The sequence below is a fragment of the Cynocephalus volans genome, chromosome 1 (assembly GCF_027409185.1).
Source record: "Cynocephalus volans isolate mCynVol1 chromosome 1, mCynVol1.pri, whole genome shotgun sequence".
NCBI lineage: Eukaryota > Metazoa > Chordata > Mammalia > Dermoptera > Cynocephalidae > Cynocephalus > Cynocephalus volans.
The window spans coordinates 82,347,345-82,367,305 of NC_084460.1; the positions used below are offsets into that span (position 1 = coordinate 82,347,345).

At 37.0% G+C, this 19,961-nt stretch overlaps 2 protein-coding genes across 6 annotated transcripts in view; one reads left to right on the plus strand and one right to left on the minus strand.

Moving 5' to 3' along the window:
- Positions 1-775, plus strand: part of KCNAB1 (potassium voltage-gated channel subfamily A regulatory beta subunit 1) — a 406,409-nt gene extending 405,634 nt beyond the window's left edge. For all 5 annotated transcript variants that reach the window (XM_063094889.1, XM_063094906.1, XM_063094896.1 and 2 more), the window contains one exon: positions 686-775. In XM_063094889.1, the coding sequence (XP_062950959.1) occupies positions 686-775 (90 nt within the window). The remainder of the gene's footprint in view (positions 1-685) is intronic.
- Positions 776-4,119: 3,344 nt separating this feature from the next.
- Positions 4,120-18,524, minus strand: SSR3 (signal sequence receptor subunit 3). Its single transcript, XM_063092554.1, has 5 exons — positions 18,280-18,524; positions 16,936-17,062; positions 11,970-12,068; positions 7,646-7,777; positions 4,120-6,601 (listed from the first exon to the last, which is right to left on the minus strand). Exons 1-5 carry the CDS (start codon positions 18,410-18,412, stop codon positions 6,535-6,537), a joined length of 558 nt encoding a protein of 185 aa, XP_062948624.1. The 5' UTR covers positions 18,413-18,524; the 3' UTR covers positions 4,120-6,534.
- Between the last annotated feature and the right edge of the window lie 1,437 nt (positions 18,525-19,961).

Sequence of the window (19,961 nt, forward strand, 5' to 3'; positions counted from 1 at the left end):
CCTGCAATTCCCACACCTCCACCACTCACTCTACACTTTTGTTCCATTTCACTGACTTCATTTTTTCACACTATTCCATGTACCTGAGATGCCTGTTAAGGTCTGGCCACCTTTCACCAGGGTTCTGACCGTAAGTCAGAATGAGTTTCTCCTTAATCTTTAGACCTGTGCTGTCCACTACTTTAGCTTCTAGACACATGTGGCTAGTCCAAATGGAGATGTGCTGGAAGTGTAAAGTGTTCACAGGATTTGAAAGATTTAACACAAATAAACTAAATGTAAAGTATCTTAATTTTCTATACCAATTACATGTTGAAACGGTAATGTTTTGGATATAATGGAGTAAAAACATGTATTAATTTCACCTGTTTCTTCTTTTTAAAAGTAGCCACTAGAAAATTTAAAATTACATGTGGCTCACATTATATTTACATAACATACAAATTATTCATTATATCACACATTACATCATAGGATAGAGCTGTTGTACATTTCTATGAGCCTTCATTAATGCCTTCATTTATTCAGTTGACGAAAAATGCTCCTGACCAGTCCAGCGGGGAGCTTACATTCCAGCTGTGGCTTATAAATTTATATAGATGACTTTGCTTAACATTTAGCATAAAAAAACAAATTATCAACAGTACTAACTACATCCTTTCTACTTCTCTCCTCCTGCTCTCAGGTTCTCCCAAAGATGACATCACTTGTGGTAAATGAGATTGATAACATATTGCGCAACAAGCCCTACAGCAAAAAGGACTACAGATCATAAGGCAATGCATGAGCCACAGAAGCTGCATGGTTAACATAGCGGTCTGTATCCAGTACAGAACGGTGTTACTAGCCAGTCTTTTGAAAAGTCACTTCGCAGCCTGCCGCTCAACCTCTAGTGTCCCTGGATTCCTTGAGGTGTCTGCTGTCGCTACCACTGTGCACCTGAATTATGAGCACATCTGAAAACTCACAACCTATAATATCCATTCTATTTTCTTATCTTCGACTGGAGTCACCTATTCTTGCATTGCTCTGTACACCTCATGCTTATGCAATGGAAAGAATATGGGGGAAAAAGATGAATTACCTTCAGGCATATGGTAACTTAAAGAAGGCTGTACAGATATATTTTTTCAAAAGAACAAAATCCACAGATGCAATGTGAATTGCATAAGAAACTAAGATACCTTCACTCAGAAATCTTGCTTGGGAGAATAAGCAGAAGCAATTTTACATTTTTTTCCCTATTTTCACATTCATATTAACAAGTTTCATTTCACTTGTCATTCAACAAAACTAAAATTTCTAAGTATTTGCTTTCATTACCTTTAAAATTTTTACTGTTGCTTGGTCCCCAAAATGGCCCTGTACAATTTATCAAGGTGTTTAACAGGATTCAGTTATGTCCATTTACATGTACAGACAGTAAAAGGATGAACATCCCAATCTTTTACTGGAGACATTATGGCTAATTTATGAAAGGGAGGGTTACACTGCTATAAAAACAGCTTCGAAGAAAACGCAAAGTATCTGCAATTAAGTGTTCATTTACTACATTTTATTAAAACCTGCTTTATACTTTCAATTGCTTGTGGGCACAACTTCTGCAAGTTTAAATATTTGAGCTTTAAAAATAAATACACACATGTTCAGTTTTGTAACTAAACTTGTAAAATACCCATAAAGGCAAACATTCACTGTTTTAATTACAATATAATGCTTGGCACTTTTGGGGATTTTACAATATAATGCTTGGCATTTTTGAGGAGTTATTAATATGAAAGTTAATTGCAGGCTTTGTGAAAAATACTATGTCACTATTCAGAATATGCTGGATGAATTAACTTGCCCAGTGAAAAGCAAAATGTTAAAGAACTTCCTGACTCTATAATCACATTATATGCACTAACCTATATGCATGAAAAGTTCTTTGCATGGAATGAAGGGGCTTGGCCTTGTTGCACTCAGAATCTGAAGTACACCTAGCCCTGCCACTACTGGCTACTTACCCTCATTAATACCCTACTTGAGAAAAATTGTGAGAATAAACTGTGTGTGTTGATATCTGTAAAAAGGGAGAAAACATGTTTTTCTTTCTTTTTTGGAGGGGTCGGGGCAGGGATGGTCCTTTAACTCTATTTGTACATCTGAGGATGTACAAAATTCTAATTTAATTTTCTGGTCAGCAGGTTCCCCTATAGAAATAATTTTGAGGTTTACAGAAGAAATACATCATCTTAAAATGCTATTTTCTGTCCTCATTTCCAGATATGTATTTCATGGTTAAGTTCTAAATCTTAAAATGTTAGTGGGAGACACCAACAAATTTTCTTTTTAATTACTACTACCTGTATTCTAATAGGGAGTTTGAATTTTTTGCATGTGAGTATCAGATTAATGATGGAAACAGATCACTTTTTTCAGTTGTTCACTGTGTATTCAATCCAGTGAACTACTGTATGTACAAATGAGCTGAGGTGCTGGCTAATGGGAAATGCAATTTAACTTATTTATTTGCTTAGAATAATAAAAGCATTTTGTGCAATCTCAATTTTTATCTGATCTTTCATTATAAAGCATAAGATATGTATATATTTCATATATAAAATACACACATATAAAATACATAGAGGGCCATAAAATAGGCAATAACAATATAAATAAAAATTATGTTGTCAGCTAAGCTGCACTGAATACCTAACAAATAGTGGTGATCAAAAGACTGAGAATTAAATTGCAATCCATAACTTTTTTCTCATTAATGGAGAATATGATTAGCTACTGATGATATTATTTTTCACTGGGTTTTAGAACACTCTGCACTAGTGTAAAGGCTTCTCAAAACTCACTTAAATAACCTGCAAATTGAAACCAAATACAAACATTATTGCTTAGCTGTAGGAACAGCCAGTTCTTTATATGCAAATCATCTGCCATGGTAAATATACTAGATAATACATTTCAGTTATGTCCTTACAAAAATTTCCATACTTTTTTTTTCTCTTCTGGAAAGAATTCCCTGGCAGAGAACATATCATTCTGAAGCGTAACCTGGGTAGCAGCCATCCCTATGCTGAAATCTCTGGCAGTTCGGGAAATGCAAACCAGAAGTCCCATGCTTGGCCTTCCCGTTTAAGAACTGTCACTTTATCTTCGTGAATACAGTGCCAAAAGTCATAAGGCAGATGTCAGAGCTTCAAGGAGCCTTAGCCATCTACAAAGCCACCCCTCTTTGAAAAATGAGCAAACTGGGCATGGATAGATGAAAGAACTTGCCCAAACTCACACTACTCAGTTGACTACAGAGCTAGGCCTGAAACCCAAGTACTTTGTGATCCAGTTCAGTGCTCCTTTAAGTTTTTTGTTTTGTTTTTTTAAGCCTTAAAGTTTGATGCAGAATTAACTGTGTGTGCAAATTTTTAAGTTAAAAAAGCCTGGGTCTGACTCCAAATTGAGGAATTAGATAAGACAGAATAGTCAGAGAAGAGATGCAATGAAAACTCATGAAGGTCAATGAGAAATTAGTCTCTAACCACCTCCCTGAAAATCTAAACCAATCACTCAAAAGACCCTCCTAATCTTCACTTAATTCCCCTGCTTGGGAGTCCAAGGAGGTGGGAGATAGTCCCTTACAGCCCAAACAGATATATCTGTAAACTGGTTTTCTCCATACATGTACATATACACATATATGTATCCTTCCTTAGTGTTTCCAAAAACAGTAGTGACTTGCATGCACACTGAAAACAAAGAAACTGGGTGGCCAGGAAGGCACAGCAGGCAAATACTGGCAGATGCCTGACGTCTGTTCTTTACAGTCGTTGCCTCACAGATACTTGATGAGTAACTACAAAAATACACATTTACATGTGTGGGAAATTAAAATGATGGTTAATGTGAAATAATGTAATAAACATGATATACTTATTCACATGATTCTTATAAAGAAGTCTAGGGAATATGCAAATTTTTAAAAGCAAAGTTTAATCATACTTATTAAGCAAGGCCTTTCATAAGAATTTTGAGTTTAAATTCAAATTCCATATTTCAGTTAACTTAAAATCTTGTTTCAAATTATCCTTTCCAAGTTGTAATATGCCAAATAAGACAACTAGTAAATTTTTACTGGCTAAGAATAATTTTAATCCAAGATTTTTATTCAGTTGTAAATGAGCAAACTAAACATAGGGGAATAATATGTTGTTAACACTTTAAGCCTCTACTTATCATGAGTGTGAAAAAAGGAATTTGATCATTTTGAATCCCAATTACACCAGAATCCCTTTTATTTTACTGGTGTTGGGTATAGGGTTTTTAAGATAAAAATTCTACAGCAGGTTTTTACTATCTATATCAGATTCAGCACAGAATTTAAATGCCGCATAGCTCTTTCAGTTGATGGGGAGAGTACTGAGGAAAAGGTTTTGCAGTTCCCAAGTGTAAAGTACTGGTACAGTAAAACCTTAATGAACTCTGTTGAACTGTGAGTACATGCCTTATAATCTTATGCACAGAAATATATCTAACATACAGCATGCTAGAAAACATGATCAGGAGCAAAAACAAAGAGCGCTGTAGGAAAAATTCAGGACAGAAAACAAATTTTTTGCTTACTCACTTTTCTGCAAATTTTCAGTTTATTTGTTCAAGACAAATTCAATTAAGAATGTTAGGCTGATACTCCTATTTCACCACCCCATCTCAGCTACACTATTATAAAAAAGAATGGTGGCAATTTTTTCTCCATCCACCCAGGCACTGCCATCTAGTGGCAAGTTTTCACTTGCAATTTAAAGAGATATTTGACCCAGCAAAGAGATACTGATGGTTTGTCAAATAATCATTTTGTCAAGTAAGCAAATGCATTTGGTAGTCTCCATGCCACCAAACTACTCACTGTTTTTTTTTTTTTTTTTTTTTATCAACAGTAAGGAAAAGTTAAAATAAATAAATAAACTTCTTACTTGTTGTTCTAACTGTACTTTGCAATAAATCTCTTCTGACTTCCCTATTCATCCACATTATCTAGTGATGGCACTCTTCTAACACTGGACCAAAGAAAAGAAATGCAACCTTCTAGAAGAAATGATGAAATATAATCCTCAACTGCAGACAATGATTATCTGGGTAACTATGCAAATGCACTCCTGCCACCCCTATCTTCCTTCCTAGTTCCTGGATAAAGTCCACCAATGCACCCAATAGCATGAAAGTGAAAGGTGAACTCCTGATGAATACCTTTTTTATAAAGTTATAAATAAAATGGTTAGTATCATTTATAACATTCACATAAATTCAGAAGTGGAAAATAAAGATCAGGAATATATTTCCTTAGAAGTACTGCTTATAGAAAATTACTGGATGTGGTCAAAAGCTAACAGGAATATAAAACCAGTATCACTCATGATTCCACATCCTTTTAAGTGGCAGAGTTTAAAGAAGCTTTCAATCTTTTCCAAGTCATGGCACACAGGCAGAAAATGATAATATCTGTACAAACATGGTAACAAATATGAGACACTGGTCTTAGCTGGACCCCTAAGAGCAGAAGGGATCAATAATTTGTTCTCAACTGATGGGAACCTGTGGACTAAAGGGCCAAATTTATGAAAGTCCTAATGGAAAAATGCTGACAAGCACTAAAATGAAGGTAAATTCCTTAGAGAGTTCTTAGAATTCCAGAACTAAGATCACAAAAATTACTTTGGTCTTTTACATGTCAATATTCAGGAAAGAGGTTCTCTCTCTCTCTCACTTAGCATTCTTCCAGTGGCGTGAGACCCTGGTCAAGGAAAACAATGACTCCAGTGTCTTAACTAGTCAAACCAACATGGCAGGGTCAAGTTGACCGCCCTAGCCACCCAGGGCCAGAGCCATACGGCTGAACAGTGTGTGCTTTAACCCTGCAGGACAACTCTCATATGCCTGGGCACTATTTTTAGGTTACTTTGGCTGCCTTTCCTCTTCTAAATTTTTTTTTAAAAAAAGGAATTTTCCCACAAGTTTCTCTTCCCCAAGTTAGAGAGACCACGTTTTTAACTTTATCTTGTTTCAAATCACAAATTCAGAGAATTGTAAACAAGAGGTTTCTGTTCAATCCCCTGGGAAGAGGATTCATTCTGATATTTACGGTTCAAAAAAAGTTGTAATATTACGCTTGGAACACAGAGAACCAGTTATTAACTTCTTGCTCCTATTATAAATAATAACAGCTCAGTCCAGGTTACTGTGACCTCTGACAGATCAAGGAAACAAGTTATTTTCTCCTCTTGTGAATTCAGCACATTTTGAGACACTTTTTGCCTTTTAATAAATGTCCTGGTACTGAGAGTTTCCCTTTCAATTCATTTAATTTCAACAATCTGTCAAAAAGAGCCAATAAACAAATACTGAATTACATTCTGTTGGGTTTTTTAAAACCCTCAAACTCCAGACTATAAAAACATCTTGTGTGTCTTCCACCCTGACCACCCTGCTACTGTTCCATATGCCACAGGCCACCCATAGATACAAAGCCAGGGGCAAAGATGACAAGGACTACTTGGAGCCAGTCGACAGAAGGGCGATAAGTCCTGATGAAGCACTCATGGACAAAATGTAGTTCCTGTAAGAATTTCACGTTAAGGAAAAATTAAAAACCCCAAATTAGTTTTTCAATAAAATAAAAAAAGCCCATGTCTTTGCAATGTACTGTTTCCTTCCTGATACTCTGTATAATCACAATGACATGCAGTCCCATTTTCAGCAAACACAATTTGCAAGACAGAAAACTGTAAAGAATGAAAACATTCACAGGAAATGTGTTCCAATTTAAAAAATAAAACACATGATACAGAAACCTATAATAGATGACCACAAAGAACACATCTGAATTCCATTTAACCTTCACAAGAGCTGATCAAGAATGGCAGAGGAAAGAGAGACTCTTTCTCCCAAGAGCAAAGGAAAAATAAGTCTCCCCTATCAATCAGTGTTTTGTTGCAGTTGGCATGTAAAAGCAAGGAGCTTCTGAAAGTTCATAGCTATTCCCAGCCTCTGAACTGGGCCATTTTTGGCAAACCACCCAAGTATTCCCAGAAGATACAAGCTGTAGGGTGTCTGATATTTTATTACATCACAATGTCCAATTGTTAAAGACTTGATGAACATTCCTGAATAACATCTTTAATAAATTACCTTAATAAGAGACAACTGATTCTTGCCCAAAAGCTCAATTTAAAAGCAGCTTGAAACACTATTAAGATATAATGAAATGTGCCTATTTAACTATACTGGCCATCCACCTAACCCCAAAGCCCAAAAATAATAGCACACACATGGGCTTAATGCCAGGAGCTATCAAAGAAGGCAAGATTGCTTTGGCTCCTTGGAACTTTTTTCAAGTAGGCAGGTACACATAATCACATACATAAGACTGCTTCGTAATACTTATTTATCATAAAGTCACAATTTATAAACTTAAAAGAACATAAAATAAAACAAAAAGCTGTTATTTTAAATGTCCAGAAACCTGCCTAAAGTCAGGCTATTTGCTGGACTGACTCCCAGAGCAGTTTTTCTTTCCACTAAAATACTCAGACAAGTTGAAGCCAAATTGAACTACTATTTCTAGACTTCTAAAAAAGATAATCAACTCTTAAAAGGATACACTGTAGGATTGAAGTTCTTCAGTATGAAGAAGGAAGCAACAATGACCAAGACCAGGAACAGAGTGTTGTTATAGAAGATCGAAAATGTTGTAGCTTCATAATCTGCAACTTCATTTTTCTTCCACAAAATTCTGGAGAGACAGAAACAAGTCAAACAAGTTCATAAATATGACTAAAAACTTTAAATACCACATGGTTCTAGTTCATCACAATCCAAGTTTATCTTTACATCCTCAATGGTGAGAATGTGTTTTTAATATCAAATTTAGTTAGAACTTTCCCCTTTCTTCCACCAAAAAAGATGTTTCCTCTCTCTTTATTGATGCTGAAGAAAACAGTTGTTGGGTCAGGCCGCCAGGAATAAGGAGGAAGGGACTGATTAATTGCAACTGGTATCTTAGCAGCTACAACAGGCATCTTTCTCTAGGTCCACACCTAGATCTGTACCCTGACTTGAGGTTCTCTACAGCCAAAGGATTTCAGCCTTCAATATCACACCTTAGGAAGATAATTCCAACAAGAAAAACTAGTTCTGGTCTCACAGAGGCAGACTATTTATTGTTTAGCCATCCTCACTTAGTTCAAGCAAAGAATCTGCTTGATCATTGGGTGAATTTTTTTTAACTTTTTAAAACCTTATTACTTTTTATTTATTCTATTTTACTTATTATGATTTAATCTTATTAATTTACTAGTATTTTATCAGCCTTTTCTTTTACCCCTTCACACAGGCAAGAGGAAGTTCCAGGGTGCCTGTGAAAAAGGCAGGCTTTATTGCTCTTGGTTAATTAACTTTGTAAAGCAGTTTTTAAAAAGGGTAGGCTGTGACTCATCAGTGGGATGTGAAATCAATTGTGTGGATCGAATGTCCAGGGAAATTAACTGAGTAGGTTGAGACCACAATTTTTTTTTTAATGAAATAGGAAAAAATAGAAAAATGTCAAGAGGGCAACACACATTATTGTTTGTGAAACATTTGCATGTGTATATACATGAGTGTATTTGGCCAAAAATTAAAATATATATGTATTTTTTTTACTGTGGGTTATTATCACAAACGTTGAAAAGCACTGCTGTAGACACTGTGTTCCAAAAAAAGATACCCTTCTCCAGAGCCTGATGACACACAACCCCTCCTTCTCCATCCTAAAAACAATGGCTAAACTTCACGGGTAATTCGCACATTTTATTCACCATGTGTTCTAATCCAAAGTAAACAAGTTTAGCTGTAAAGGACTAAGTGAAGAGTATCATCACCTTGTCCTCATCATAAGAAATCTGTAGTCTCTAATACATATGCCGTATTTCCTTGATTCTACGAATACCATCAACTTAATAAATCTTCAATTTACTATAAGTTTGGGGGAAGGGAAGAATATTACATTACATACATCAACTACAAGACACCTTCTGATTTCAGAGAAGGTTAAATGTAAATTAAAAAATACATATGACTTGAAACTGGGGGAAATACATTTTACCATTCTAACATTAAGCAAAGAAAATCAAGCCCAGTAAGATATATAGTACTAACACGATTTAATGCTAGAAAACCCTCAGAACAATGGCCTCTCTTTTGTAAGATGCTGGCATAAGACACAATGAAGACAGGCTCCTGAAGCACGCTGCTAGCATGCCTTTACTCCAGCTCCATCACAGCACTTCTCCCTAACTCCCTTTCTGTGATGACCTAAATCAGAACCATCTTCAAAAACAGTTAAGATGAAAAAAGTGGCCCAATCCTTTAGGTTACCCTAGCTCCTAATAGGACCATGTGTTAAATCAGTGTACAAACAGTCAGGACAGCCTCCAGAACTTTTTCTAGTCCACCCATATACCAGTTATTTTGAAAAAATTTAGGACCCCGAAATGCCCTCATTGTCAATGGTCTGTCAAATCTCCACTGGTAGGAAATCTAGCTTGGGAGAACACTTCCCAAAGAGTCATTTTTCCACAGAGAGCTTCCTACAACAGGAGAAAAATTGAGAACAAACAGCAACTGTTAACAATCAGATGCTAAATGACAGCTCACAGATAAATCAAGAAGAAATAACACTCACACCCTGGAACAAATGTTAATGAATCTCAATTTTCCCCTGCTTATTACCATCCTTAGATGAATGTGTACTATAAAACACTTTCAAAGTGGCATAAAGTATATACTCCAGACGACTGTACATAAAGCTTTGAGATGCACCTCTAGGTAAAGAAGAGCTGATAATACTTCTCTTAGGTCAAATCTCGAGCAGCAACTTATCTTCTGAGACAGAATCATACTAGATTGTAATGAAAGTCTCTGATCCCAGTTAGCAGGGTAAATCATGAATACAGACCTAGGTAAAACTTCATCCAGTGTGGCTTTTGTGAGAGATATCAACAGCACCAATTTCTACCAATGATAAGAAGAGAAATTTTACAGTCTTCTGATACACTGAATTTACCTCCACTTCATCCTACTTTGAAATATCTAATCCAGCAAATGGCAAAGACATTTCATTCCCAATTCTAACTCTGATCCACTAGCAATGACTACCTGAACGCTGCACTGAGAAAGATTCTGAGACACGTCCCAGGATCAAGAACAAGTGCCAGACCAAATCAGGCGAGTCTGCAGTGGACAGAGGTGACCCATTGCCATCCCTCATAATTAATTACCCAACACCTGTAAAAACCGTAACAAGCATTTTGAAATTTGAGTAACTATGATGCACACCCCAGTTTAAGAAACACTGTTCCAATAAATATAATAAAAAGGTTATTTTAAAAAAGTGTTCTAGATTCTCTAACCTCTATCCCTATGCAAAAATACACAATCAGAAAGCTATGTAGCCAGACCTTAATGTAGTTGCTCGCTGCAAAAAGGCCTTCATTGTCATGATATGAATATTATGCTTTCAGTTTTATAAAGGATCCACAGGAGATAATTATTTCAATAATGCTTGGTGTCCTTCCAAAACCACTGTAGAAGACATTGTTCATTAAGTTACTCAGTGTCCCTTCAATAAGGATCCACTTGATAAAGTCCTTCCAAGATTCAGTGCCAGGAAAGTTTCTCTTCAGAGGACCTGCATGCTGCTTCTCATCAGACAATGAAAGCTGTATGACCTCAGAATTAACTTTAGTGCTTAACTGCTGTTAACTAACTCTAAAGTGCTTGTTCACCTTTTCTTCCTTTTAAATGGTTTCTGATCCTTTAAAATTGTATTACTTTGTTTTATATGCACTTTATATTCCAAGTTCCTGCTAAGTCTTTCTGGAGCAAAATAGTATAAAAACTCTGTTTCACGAAGCACCTTGTTCATACTAAAACCTAAGATCCATGAAAACAACCAGACTCATGACTCTGTTAAACCATCAGGCAACTCTTAAGCACAAATTTACTCAATCATTCAGTAACTTCAGTTCATTGAGTAACTTCAGTTACTCAAATGTCAGCATGTTTAACCTTTCTAAGAGAAGCTGGCAAGAATAATTGGGAGTGGGGGCTAACAAAAGTAGCACAGATTTGGGCAACAGGAGACAAACCCAATCAATGCAGATAACCAAGAACTGGATGTCCCTCAGGAAGCCCAGGAACAGAAATACCCCCACTGAGAAACGCTAAAACATTAACACAACATAAACCCTTCAGACCCACAGGGGTTAGGTGATATGAGGTAAATTTTGTGCTCAAGGTTGCACAGCTATCAAGAAGCAGACACAGCACTGGACAAAGCTCTGTAGCTTCATAAATTCCAGCAGAGCAGTTATGGGTACAAGCTCTCAAGTCAGACTGCCATGGACGTACCATGTACTAATTTATGACTGTGGGCAAATTACCCAAGCTTTCTGTACCTTAGCTTCCTCAGGTTAAAATGCGGGCAAAAACAGTACATACCTCACAGGTCTCTTCAGAATAAATCAACCGTGTATAGCACAAAGAAAATTATCTGGTCATAAAAACTCAAAGTTACCTACTACTACTCCCACTGCTACTACTTCTACAATTCCAAAATTTACCTCAAACAATTCCAATTCCACATTCTCTAAGAAGAAATCAAAAGCTTATTTTCTCCAAAATACCCCCTTTTTTGATCTCCACACTTTTTTTTTTAATGGAAAACTTTGTGTTATTTTTCAATTCTATTAATTCTGTGAACCTTTTTTTACTTTTTATTTTTATTTTTTTAATTTATCAATATACACTGCAGTTAATTTTGATGTCCCTTTACCAATTCCTCCTTTCTGTCCCTCCCACCTCCTCCCCCATCAACATCATATCTGTTCACTTGTCTTAACGAGTTCAAGAACTGTTCCACAAACACTTTAAATAAGGAGTCAAACCTTTCATCTTTCTCCTTCCGAGACATCTTTCTATTATCAGCTTCAGAAAGTTTTCGAGTAACTTCTTTGGAAACAGCATCTTCCCTCTTCTGTGCTACTCTGGAAGGAAAAGAAAAAAAGAAAAAAGTATCTACATGCTCCAGGGGTGAACTCACACTCTCTCAGAAACACTCTGTACTCATATTTTTGTACTGGCAACTGAATGATACTTTACATTTCAAGAAAATAAACTAGACAGAAAGTTCCAAGTTTATTACACTAAAAAGCCAAAAGAGAAGTTCAAAAAACTTGCAAGATGTGGTTTATTAGTTATATGTTTTGATCCTGCTAAAAGGCAGAATTTTCCAAAGTTTAGGTATTTAATATGAATATAACAGTCAAATGCTATTAGGACAATTTAGTTATAAATCAATATAACTACATTTTGTTTTAATCTATAACTGCTCAACAAATAAATTTCATAAGGTATTAGCAAATGATATATGATTTCAATTCCAAGGAAATTATAGGAAAGAAAGCTAGGCTTAATAAACAAAGGGGGATTAGCTGTAATATCTTATAGTTATGCTTTTCACTCCACTCCAAAGAACCACTTCACTAAAAAGGAATAATACCACATAGTCAGGGATTGACCACACCACTTTTAGTTAAATTAACCACTAGTTTGAGGGTTGCGCCAAAATTAAGATGGAATCAGACAGAAAAGGCTGGAAGTGTCACATAAGAACTTAGAACCTTTAGTAATGAGTCAGATGAAGAAAAAATTAAATGTCTACTCACCAAAAAATCTATAGATGAATTTTTATCAGATGAGGTTGCTAGTCAAAGTGGATAAAATTTAAACTACGATGAAATACAAAAAGCCTCCTATAGACCATGATGTTTAAATTCAACATGGTATATTTTTCATAATATATGAGAAACTGGTTATAAATATGGAAGAAAAAGTAGTAACTGGCCATTAGCAAAACTTAACAAATTATATACACAGTCCCACTATGAAAACATTCAACATAGTATCTGGATATGGAACATGGGGATAGAAAACTGTTCACCTTGTGTTCAAGTAATCAATTCCTCATTACTATGTTGTATTTAGTTCTGGTCAATGCACTGAGGAAAAATGTGCAGAAATCAGGACACATTCAAGAAAAGAAAGCCCAGGATCATTCATGACAGCCGTTTTCAATCTTTCTTCAACCACAAGAGCTTCTGGGACATAAGCACAAATTATGGCTGATGTGATGTATGTCTTCCTCCCTAGCCCTCGCACTCAATAACTGAGTTACAATTGACATGGTTAAAAAGAAAACTTTTAGTCAGCTTCAACTAACGTATTTTTGTAAAGGTTTTTAAAAGTTACCTTTTAATTTTGTTACCCCACACAAATTGATAACTGGAGGGAGGGAAAAAAACTGTTTGTCTAAAAAAAAAATTTCATAACTTTCAGAAGTTATGAAACCTAAATAAAAAGTTAGCTAATACAGACAGCTGTCTTTTTAAGAAATCCTTTAGAATACTACAATATACTTTTTACTCCAAAGATCCAACTTCACCCAACTCATTTTCCTAGAAGTTTCTCAGATGCATCTTTCATTCTCGAGACACTAGGCTCTGAAGGTAGAGACTCCTCTCTTAACCTCTCTAGCAGACTAGGCACTAAGTTAGTGTTTCTTGAACTTAACATCAGACCACACAAAAGACCAATTGAAGAGAAATGGACATTGTTTACAGCAGACACCTTTCTTAGCTGCGTACAAAAAATACACACAGCAACTGTCTGAGTGCTAGAACACAAGAATAAACTATTTTCAATAGAGTTGGTTATCTCTAAGCATCTTTAGAACAAATAGTTGATCAACGTTCACATGACAAATCTTCCTTCCTTAAGACACAAAACCAGATAACTAAGTAATTTCTCTCCTAGGTCTAGAATTCTATACTCGTCTACCAGAGGCATAACAACCAACCACCCTGTAGGTGTATTGTTAACTCAGGAAGAGGAAGCCCTCCCCTCTGTCTTAGGGCTCTTAGAAGATAAACCTCACTTAGTGCCGAATGTTCTAAAACAAGATAGAGGTCACCACAGTGGTCAGCACTCAACCAACTAAGATAATCCACAAAAATCAACTATATTTTTCTTCTTTTTTTTTTTGCATTAGTATGTCAGAATATTTCCAGCATTTAAAACAACAACAACAAAAAACCCTATTTATTTAATTTCTCACATCTTGCAAACCTTGTTTTTTTTGGTTGTTTTTGGGTTTTTTGGCAGCTGGCCGGTATAGGAATTCAAACCCTTAATCTTGGTGTTATAACACCTGAGCTAACCAGCCAGCCCTCTGCAAACCTTGTTTAAATGATGCCACCTTTTTAAAAAATTTCCCAAGGGCTCTCTTACCCCAACCTCTCCGACCCTGGACATAAACATTTATTATGTGCCAGACACTATGTTTAACATGTCACACATATGATCATATTTAATCTTCACCACCCTCCAAGGTACCATTAGTATCCCCATTTTACAGCTCAGGAATCTGAAATTTACACAGGTAAAATGTATGCCCAAGGCTATATGTTTATGAACAGCAGAGCTAGGACTGGAAGCCAGACTGTTGACTCTGAAGCCATCTTCCTTCTACCACCAACACCTACCCACTCTCAGCATCACACTGGATCTTTGAGCCTTAATTAACCATCTTGCAAATCAGTAGGAATTTTGATGTCAGTAGCAATATTTAATATTAAACCAAAACTATGACTAAAAAAAAAAAATTCCACTGTGAGAGTCTATTAAGTCAGTAAGTCACTGAAATTTTATTGAACTAAATGTACTGTTAACTATTATAAGGGATACAAAGTAAAAGATATGGCAGTTGCCCTCAAGAAGCCAAAAGTAGAAATAAGAAGGTAAAAAGAACATGACTTTGATTCCAAAGAGGTAAATAAACAATGATATGCCGAACAAGTTTAAAAGCCAAATCCCAAAGGTACTAAGTTCCAAGGGGATCACAAAGGACAGGTCATGCAAGATTCCACTTCAGAGGGCTTCCCTGTCCACAGCCAGCCATGCCTCACAAGAAACACAGTCCAGAACAGCAGACGCTGAGATGAGCTGAATTCTGGAATGGCAGCTGGTAGAGGAACTTCCAAGCAGAAATGTGATAAAGATGACCTGATTACTCTGCTGGTCTATCAGAACTGTTGACCACGAAACCTGAGCTCCTGTGTGTCCAGAAGAATGATGGGAAAACTGCTGAGCCATTTTTGGCTGCTGAGGCCATTTCTGGACATTTCTTACAACAAATCCCTGTTAGCTGAGATCATCTCAATATGTTTCTATTCCTCATTACTAGAAAGAGCCTAACACAGGGACAACAAAGCAAAGGATTGATCAAAGACAGGAAGAATTTCTCTGGATAAGATTCCTAGGTCTCAAAATAATAGACATGTAAGAAGAGAAAGGAAGGGAGATGATCCTAAACGGGTGAGGGCACAAGTCACATTTAAAGTATGAAACGAAGGCAGAGTCAGAAGACCCAAGGCCCAATTCTAAAAGATGAGCTACATTTGTAGAAAACAGGCAGATGACTCGCATTTCAGGGGTCTGCAAAAATTTAGTTTTAATACATTAGAAAAAAGAAGACCATAATGAGTTATTAGGAGAATAACACAATAAAAAATATGTTAGATAAGAAGGAATACATACTCTTCATCCCAAAAAACATGAATACTACCTTCATCTCACACAGATGATGTAAACATTACAGAGAGTAACGTGTTATACATGATGCATGATAGGGTGGGCCCTAAACTTTAGTTTTAAGAAACCAGATGGTGACTACTACAGCAATCCAAGCAAAAAGAGTGTTCAAACTGGAGTGGAAACTATGTAAATGAAAAATATAATGTGAATACAAAGCACACTGGCACTTTGAGTATTAGTAAAATTCCAACTGTCTTTAAGAAATATTTCCAAAGAAATATAGCACTTACAAGGCCCCACTGAGGAAACAAATATCCTGCTACCCCTTAAGTGTGCATGAGAGCAACTTCAAAGGGCACCTTTCCCAATTAAACAATAATTCATACCTGTTTCCCATGAGTACCATGGCACTCAGAAATAATAGAGGTTACCATCTTTCCTAAGTCTAGACTCTCCCCCATTTTAACCTTTATGAAACCAGAGTATGTAATTGCTAATAATTAATATATATATATATATATTTTTTTTTTTTTTTGTGGCTGGCCAGTAGAGGGGTGACCTCGGTATTATAAGGCTGTGCTCTAACCAATTGAGCTAACTGGCCAGTCCTAGTCCTACTGTATAAATTTATTGTAAGGCTTGGGTTTTCTTTTCAAAAGTTATTATTAAAATAATTATATATGAAGAGTCTTCAAAAAGTTCATGGAAAGCGGCATATTATCTTTCAATTCCATTTTTCCATGAACGTTCTGAAGCACTCTCATATTTTACAACTGTAATTTTAAAATAGAGGAAACACAGTAATCCTTCACATTTCATACACATTAGAAAAAATTTAATTAACATTGAAAATGTCAGAGTTTAATAAAAAAAGGACCATTTCTTTCACTTCCAGAAATAGTAAATGGAGAGCCCAGAACAATTCTTTCCAGAAAGAATTCCATTTGGCTATTGAAATGTTAATTTATTTGGTGGCTCTGGTTTTCTGATGAACGCCATGATTAAGGCTAGTGCTTAAATGTTCTAATTCCACCCTCAAAACCTACTTCCATAGTAGTGTCAGACTGATCATTGTCTCTGCTTTGGTTAGTTAACAATTCTTTCTAGCATCAATGTGACTTCCTGCCAAAATATATATATACACATATATCTCAAATTAATGCTTATTGAAACTAGCACACACAAATGATCTTTAAGAAGACATGCTACTGTACAAAAATGCAACATGTAATACATACTTTCATGATGTATTATACTTACTTGTGCTTGAGAACAAATTTTACATTCTTGTATGCAAAAGCTACCAAATAAGTGCTTATTAGGGTCATCACACTATACAGAACAGCAGACTGAATAAGATCCATATGCCATATTCGCCAATATAACCCTGAATTAAGATGGGGGGGGGTACAAAAAGGAACAAAACATTACTACCCCATTACAAAGACCTGTTGAATTAATTATACCTAAGTTTGGTAAAAACATAGTAGTGGTTAAAGAATGCAATACAGTATCAGAGGATCTTCAGAAGTTAGATATCCAGTTAAAACAGTTATAGTCTCAAGCTTTACCAGTTCAAAACACTTGAAAAACCTAACCTTTCTACTACCAGTCCAAGTGAAGTTTCTGCTTCTTCAAAAATTAGAACAAACGCAACAAAATCACAATTAGGACTTAAAATTTCATTCATCAGCATACTATTATGCTAAATACAGGCCATTCCAAAACTCCACGTGCAGTCCCAAACCATAGTTTACTTGATGACGTGGCTGTTATCTGCAATCAAGGCAGTGCTTTGCCGGGCCAGTGGCTCCACACCACGTTCACTGCACGTTAGGTTTTATGGCCAAAATTGAAAATACATTTGGATTTGACTGCCCAACAACCGTGCAGATATGCGAGAAAGGAGATTCAAATTTGGGAAACCTGGGCTCTAAAAACGACCTTGGCCGAGTCTGTAAACAGTTTCCCACCGAAGTGAGAATCCTAGAATTGCTCTCGTAGGATTATTTAATAAATATAGCTGACCCCTGGCACTAACTCAACCTCTCTCATTTTGCAAGTTAGGAAAATAATGTTAGGCGGTTTGAGGCGGCTCACTTACGGATACACTTGTAATTCAGTACGAGGGTTACTTGCTGGGTCTCTCACCCAATTCATTAAGTTTCTTCAAACTAAGGATTGATACAAGTTTAAGATCTTGTACAGCCAAACAACAGTTGTGTGGAGAAGGACAGCAGGAAATGTGTTTGAGTGTTAGCCCCACACGTTCTTAACCCGAGTATCTGTTTAATATACATTCGGGGCCGCCAACCCGGAGCTACTGAATCACAGTCCCCGGGGGTGGCTCCGGGAACGTGCGTACTTTCATAGAACGGCACAAGTGACTTCCCTGTGATACCACCCACGACAATACCAGACAAGAACTCCGAGGCCCACAGAGGCCACGAGCCTCCCCCGCGCTCAGGGCGAGCTGGGGAAGGCGCAGGCCGAGGATCCCAGAGTTCGTCCCTCGCCGGCCCGCCGGGCCCTCCTGCCACGTCCACGCCCATGCCCAGCCCGACCCGCCGCGGCCTCCCCGCCCGCCTCGCTCCCAGCACTCACAGATGGGGATGGCGGACACGATGAACGCGTTCCCGAAGAAGAGCGCCGACGACTTGGCCGAGAGATTGCGGCTGAAATCCTGCAAGAGCAGGTCCTCCTCGGACTGCTGCTTGGAGCCGCCTTTGGGAGCCATGGCGGAGCAGGAGCCGAGAGCGGGAGAGCGGGACACGAAGGGGAGCCGGGCATAGGCCTCTGGCCCCGCCCCGCGGTCACCGTATCCGCTAGCGACCCGTCAGCGCTGCGCGCGGAGGCGAGACCCGGCGCGGCGCGGCGCAAGCTTCACCAGGATTGGCCAACCTGACGCCGCTATGTAGGCTTCCCGTCTTGATTGGGCGAGCGGACCAGACTTCCGGATTCCTGGCAAGTCACGTGATTGATCTGCGTCGTGGAGAAAAAAGGGATTTGTAGTTTAGTTGGTGCTTTTTTTCTAATTAACAAAACTTTATTGACATTTCTCTTTACAGCTACTGACAAACTCAAAGTCTTCAGAATTCCAAAATAAAAAGTTCTTCTGACCCCGCTTCAAACATTCATGAATTCAGCAAGCATATGGTTAGTACCCTCTGTGTGTACCCAGCACCAGGGGCACAGGAGGAGGGAAAGGAGAAAGATATAACTAATACATTTAGAATCCCTTCTCTTTTACACATCCATTATTTCATTAAATACCTTCAAGAATCCTATGACTCATTGCAGATGAAGAACCTGAAGGTGGGAGAAGGGAAGTGCTGGTCTCCAGGGCTTGGGGTCTTTTCACCAAAATAACTAAATAACTGGCTACCAGTGTATAAAAAAGAAAACGGCACTCTTACCTTTAAGGAACTCATGGTCTCATTGATGAAGATAATCTATTACATTGACAAATTACTACTATTTTATTACAATTATTTCAACTAAATCTTTAGAGGAGTATGGCCTCCAAAGCCAGGCTAAATAAATCAATACTGAGTGAAGATAACACGTTGGCTGGGCAGACTCTTCTGAATCTCAGAAAGATAGAATATGCCTATTAAAACAGCTAGATGTAATTTTTAACTCATCAAATTATCAATTTTCACTAAAAAAGGGTATTAACCACATCACTCTCAGCAAATGTTTCTTTCCTCTGCATTCCTTAGAACATCCCAGTACATCAGACGAAACTTCCTCAAAACTTCCAGCTTCCCCATCAACAGATTTGTAGATCTTTTTTCCTCACCTTACCCAAATTGTAATTGGCCTCCACAGTTTTTATCCTAATTGAGCTTTCTTCCTTCTATCTTTTAAAATCTATTCCCTACACAGGTATCAGAGTGAGTTTTCCTGAAATATAAATCTTTCTATTTATCTAAAGCAAGTATTCCCAAATGCCAGTTTTCACAAATTCACTGCAAAACGAAAAAGAAAAAATAGACCATTTAGCGAATTTTTCAGAAAACTAAAAGTATTCATTTTAAAATATCTGAGTTTATGCTTTTTTGATGTTAAAATGTTCTTTCTTTTATTACATGGTGGTGATAGAAGAAACTCTTATTTCTTTTGCAACATACTCTACTCCCTTTTTTTCCTACCTTAGTAACTCACATCCTTTTCCACCCATTTGCTCTGTTTAAAATGCTAGGTTTCAGTATTAATTCCTTTTTTTTCCTTCTTCATCTATGACCAATTCATAATCAAAACCTTTTGGATCTGTCTCTATAACT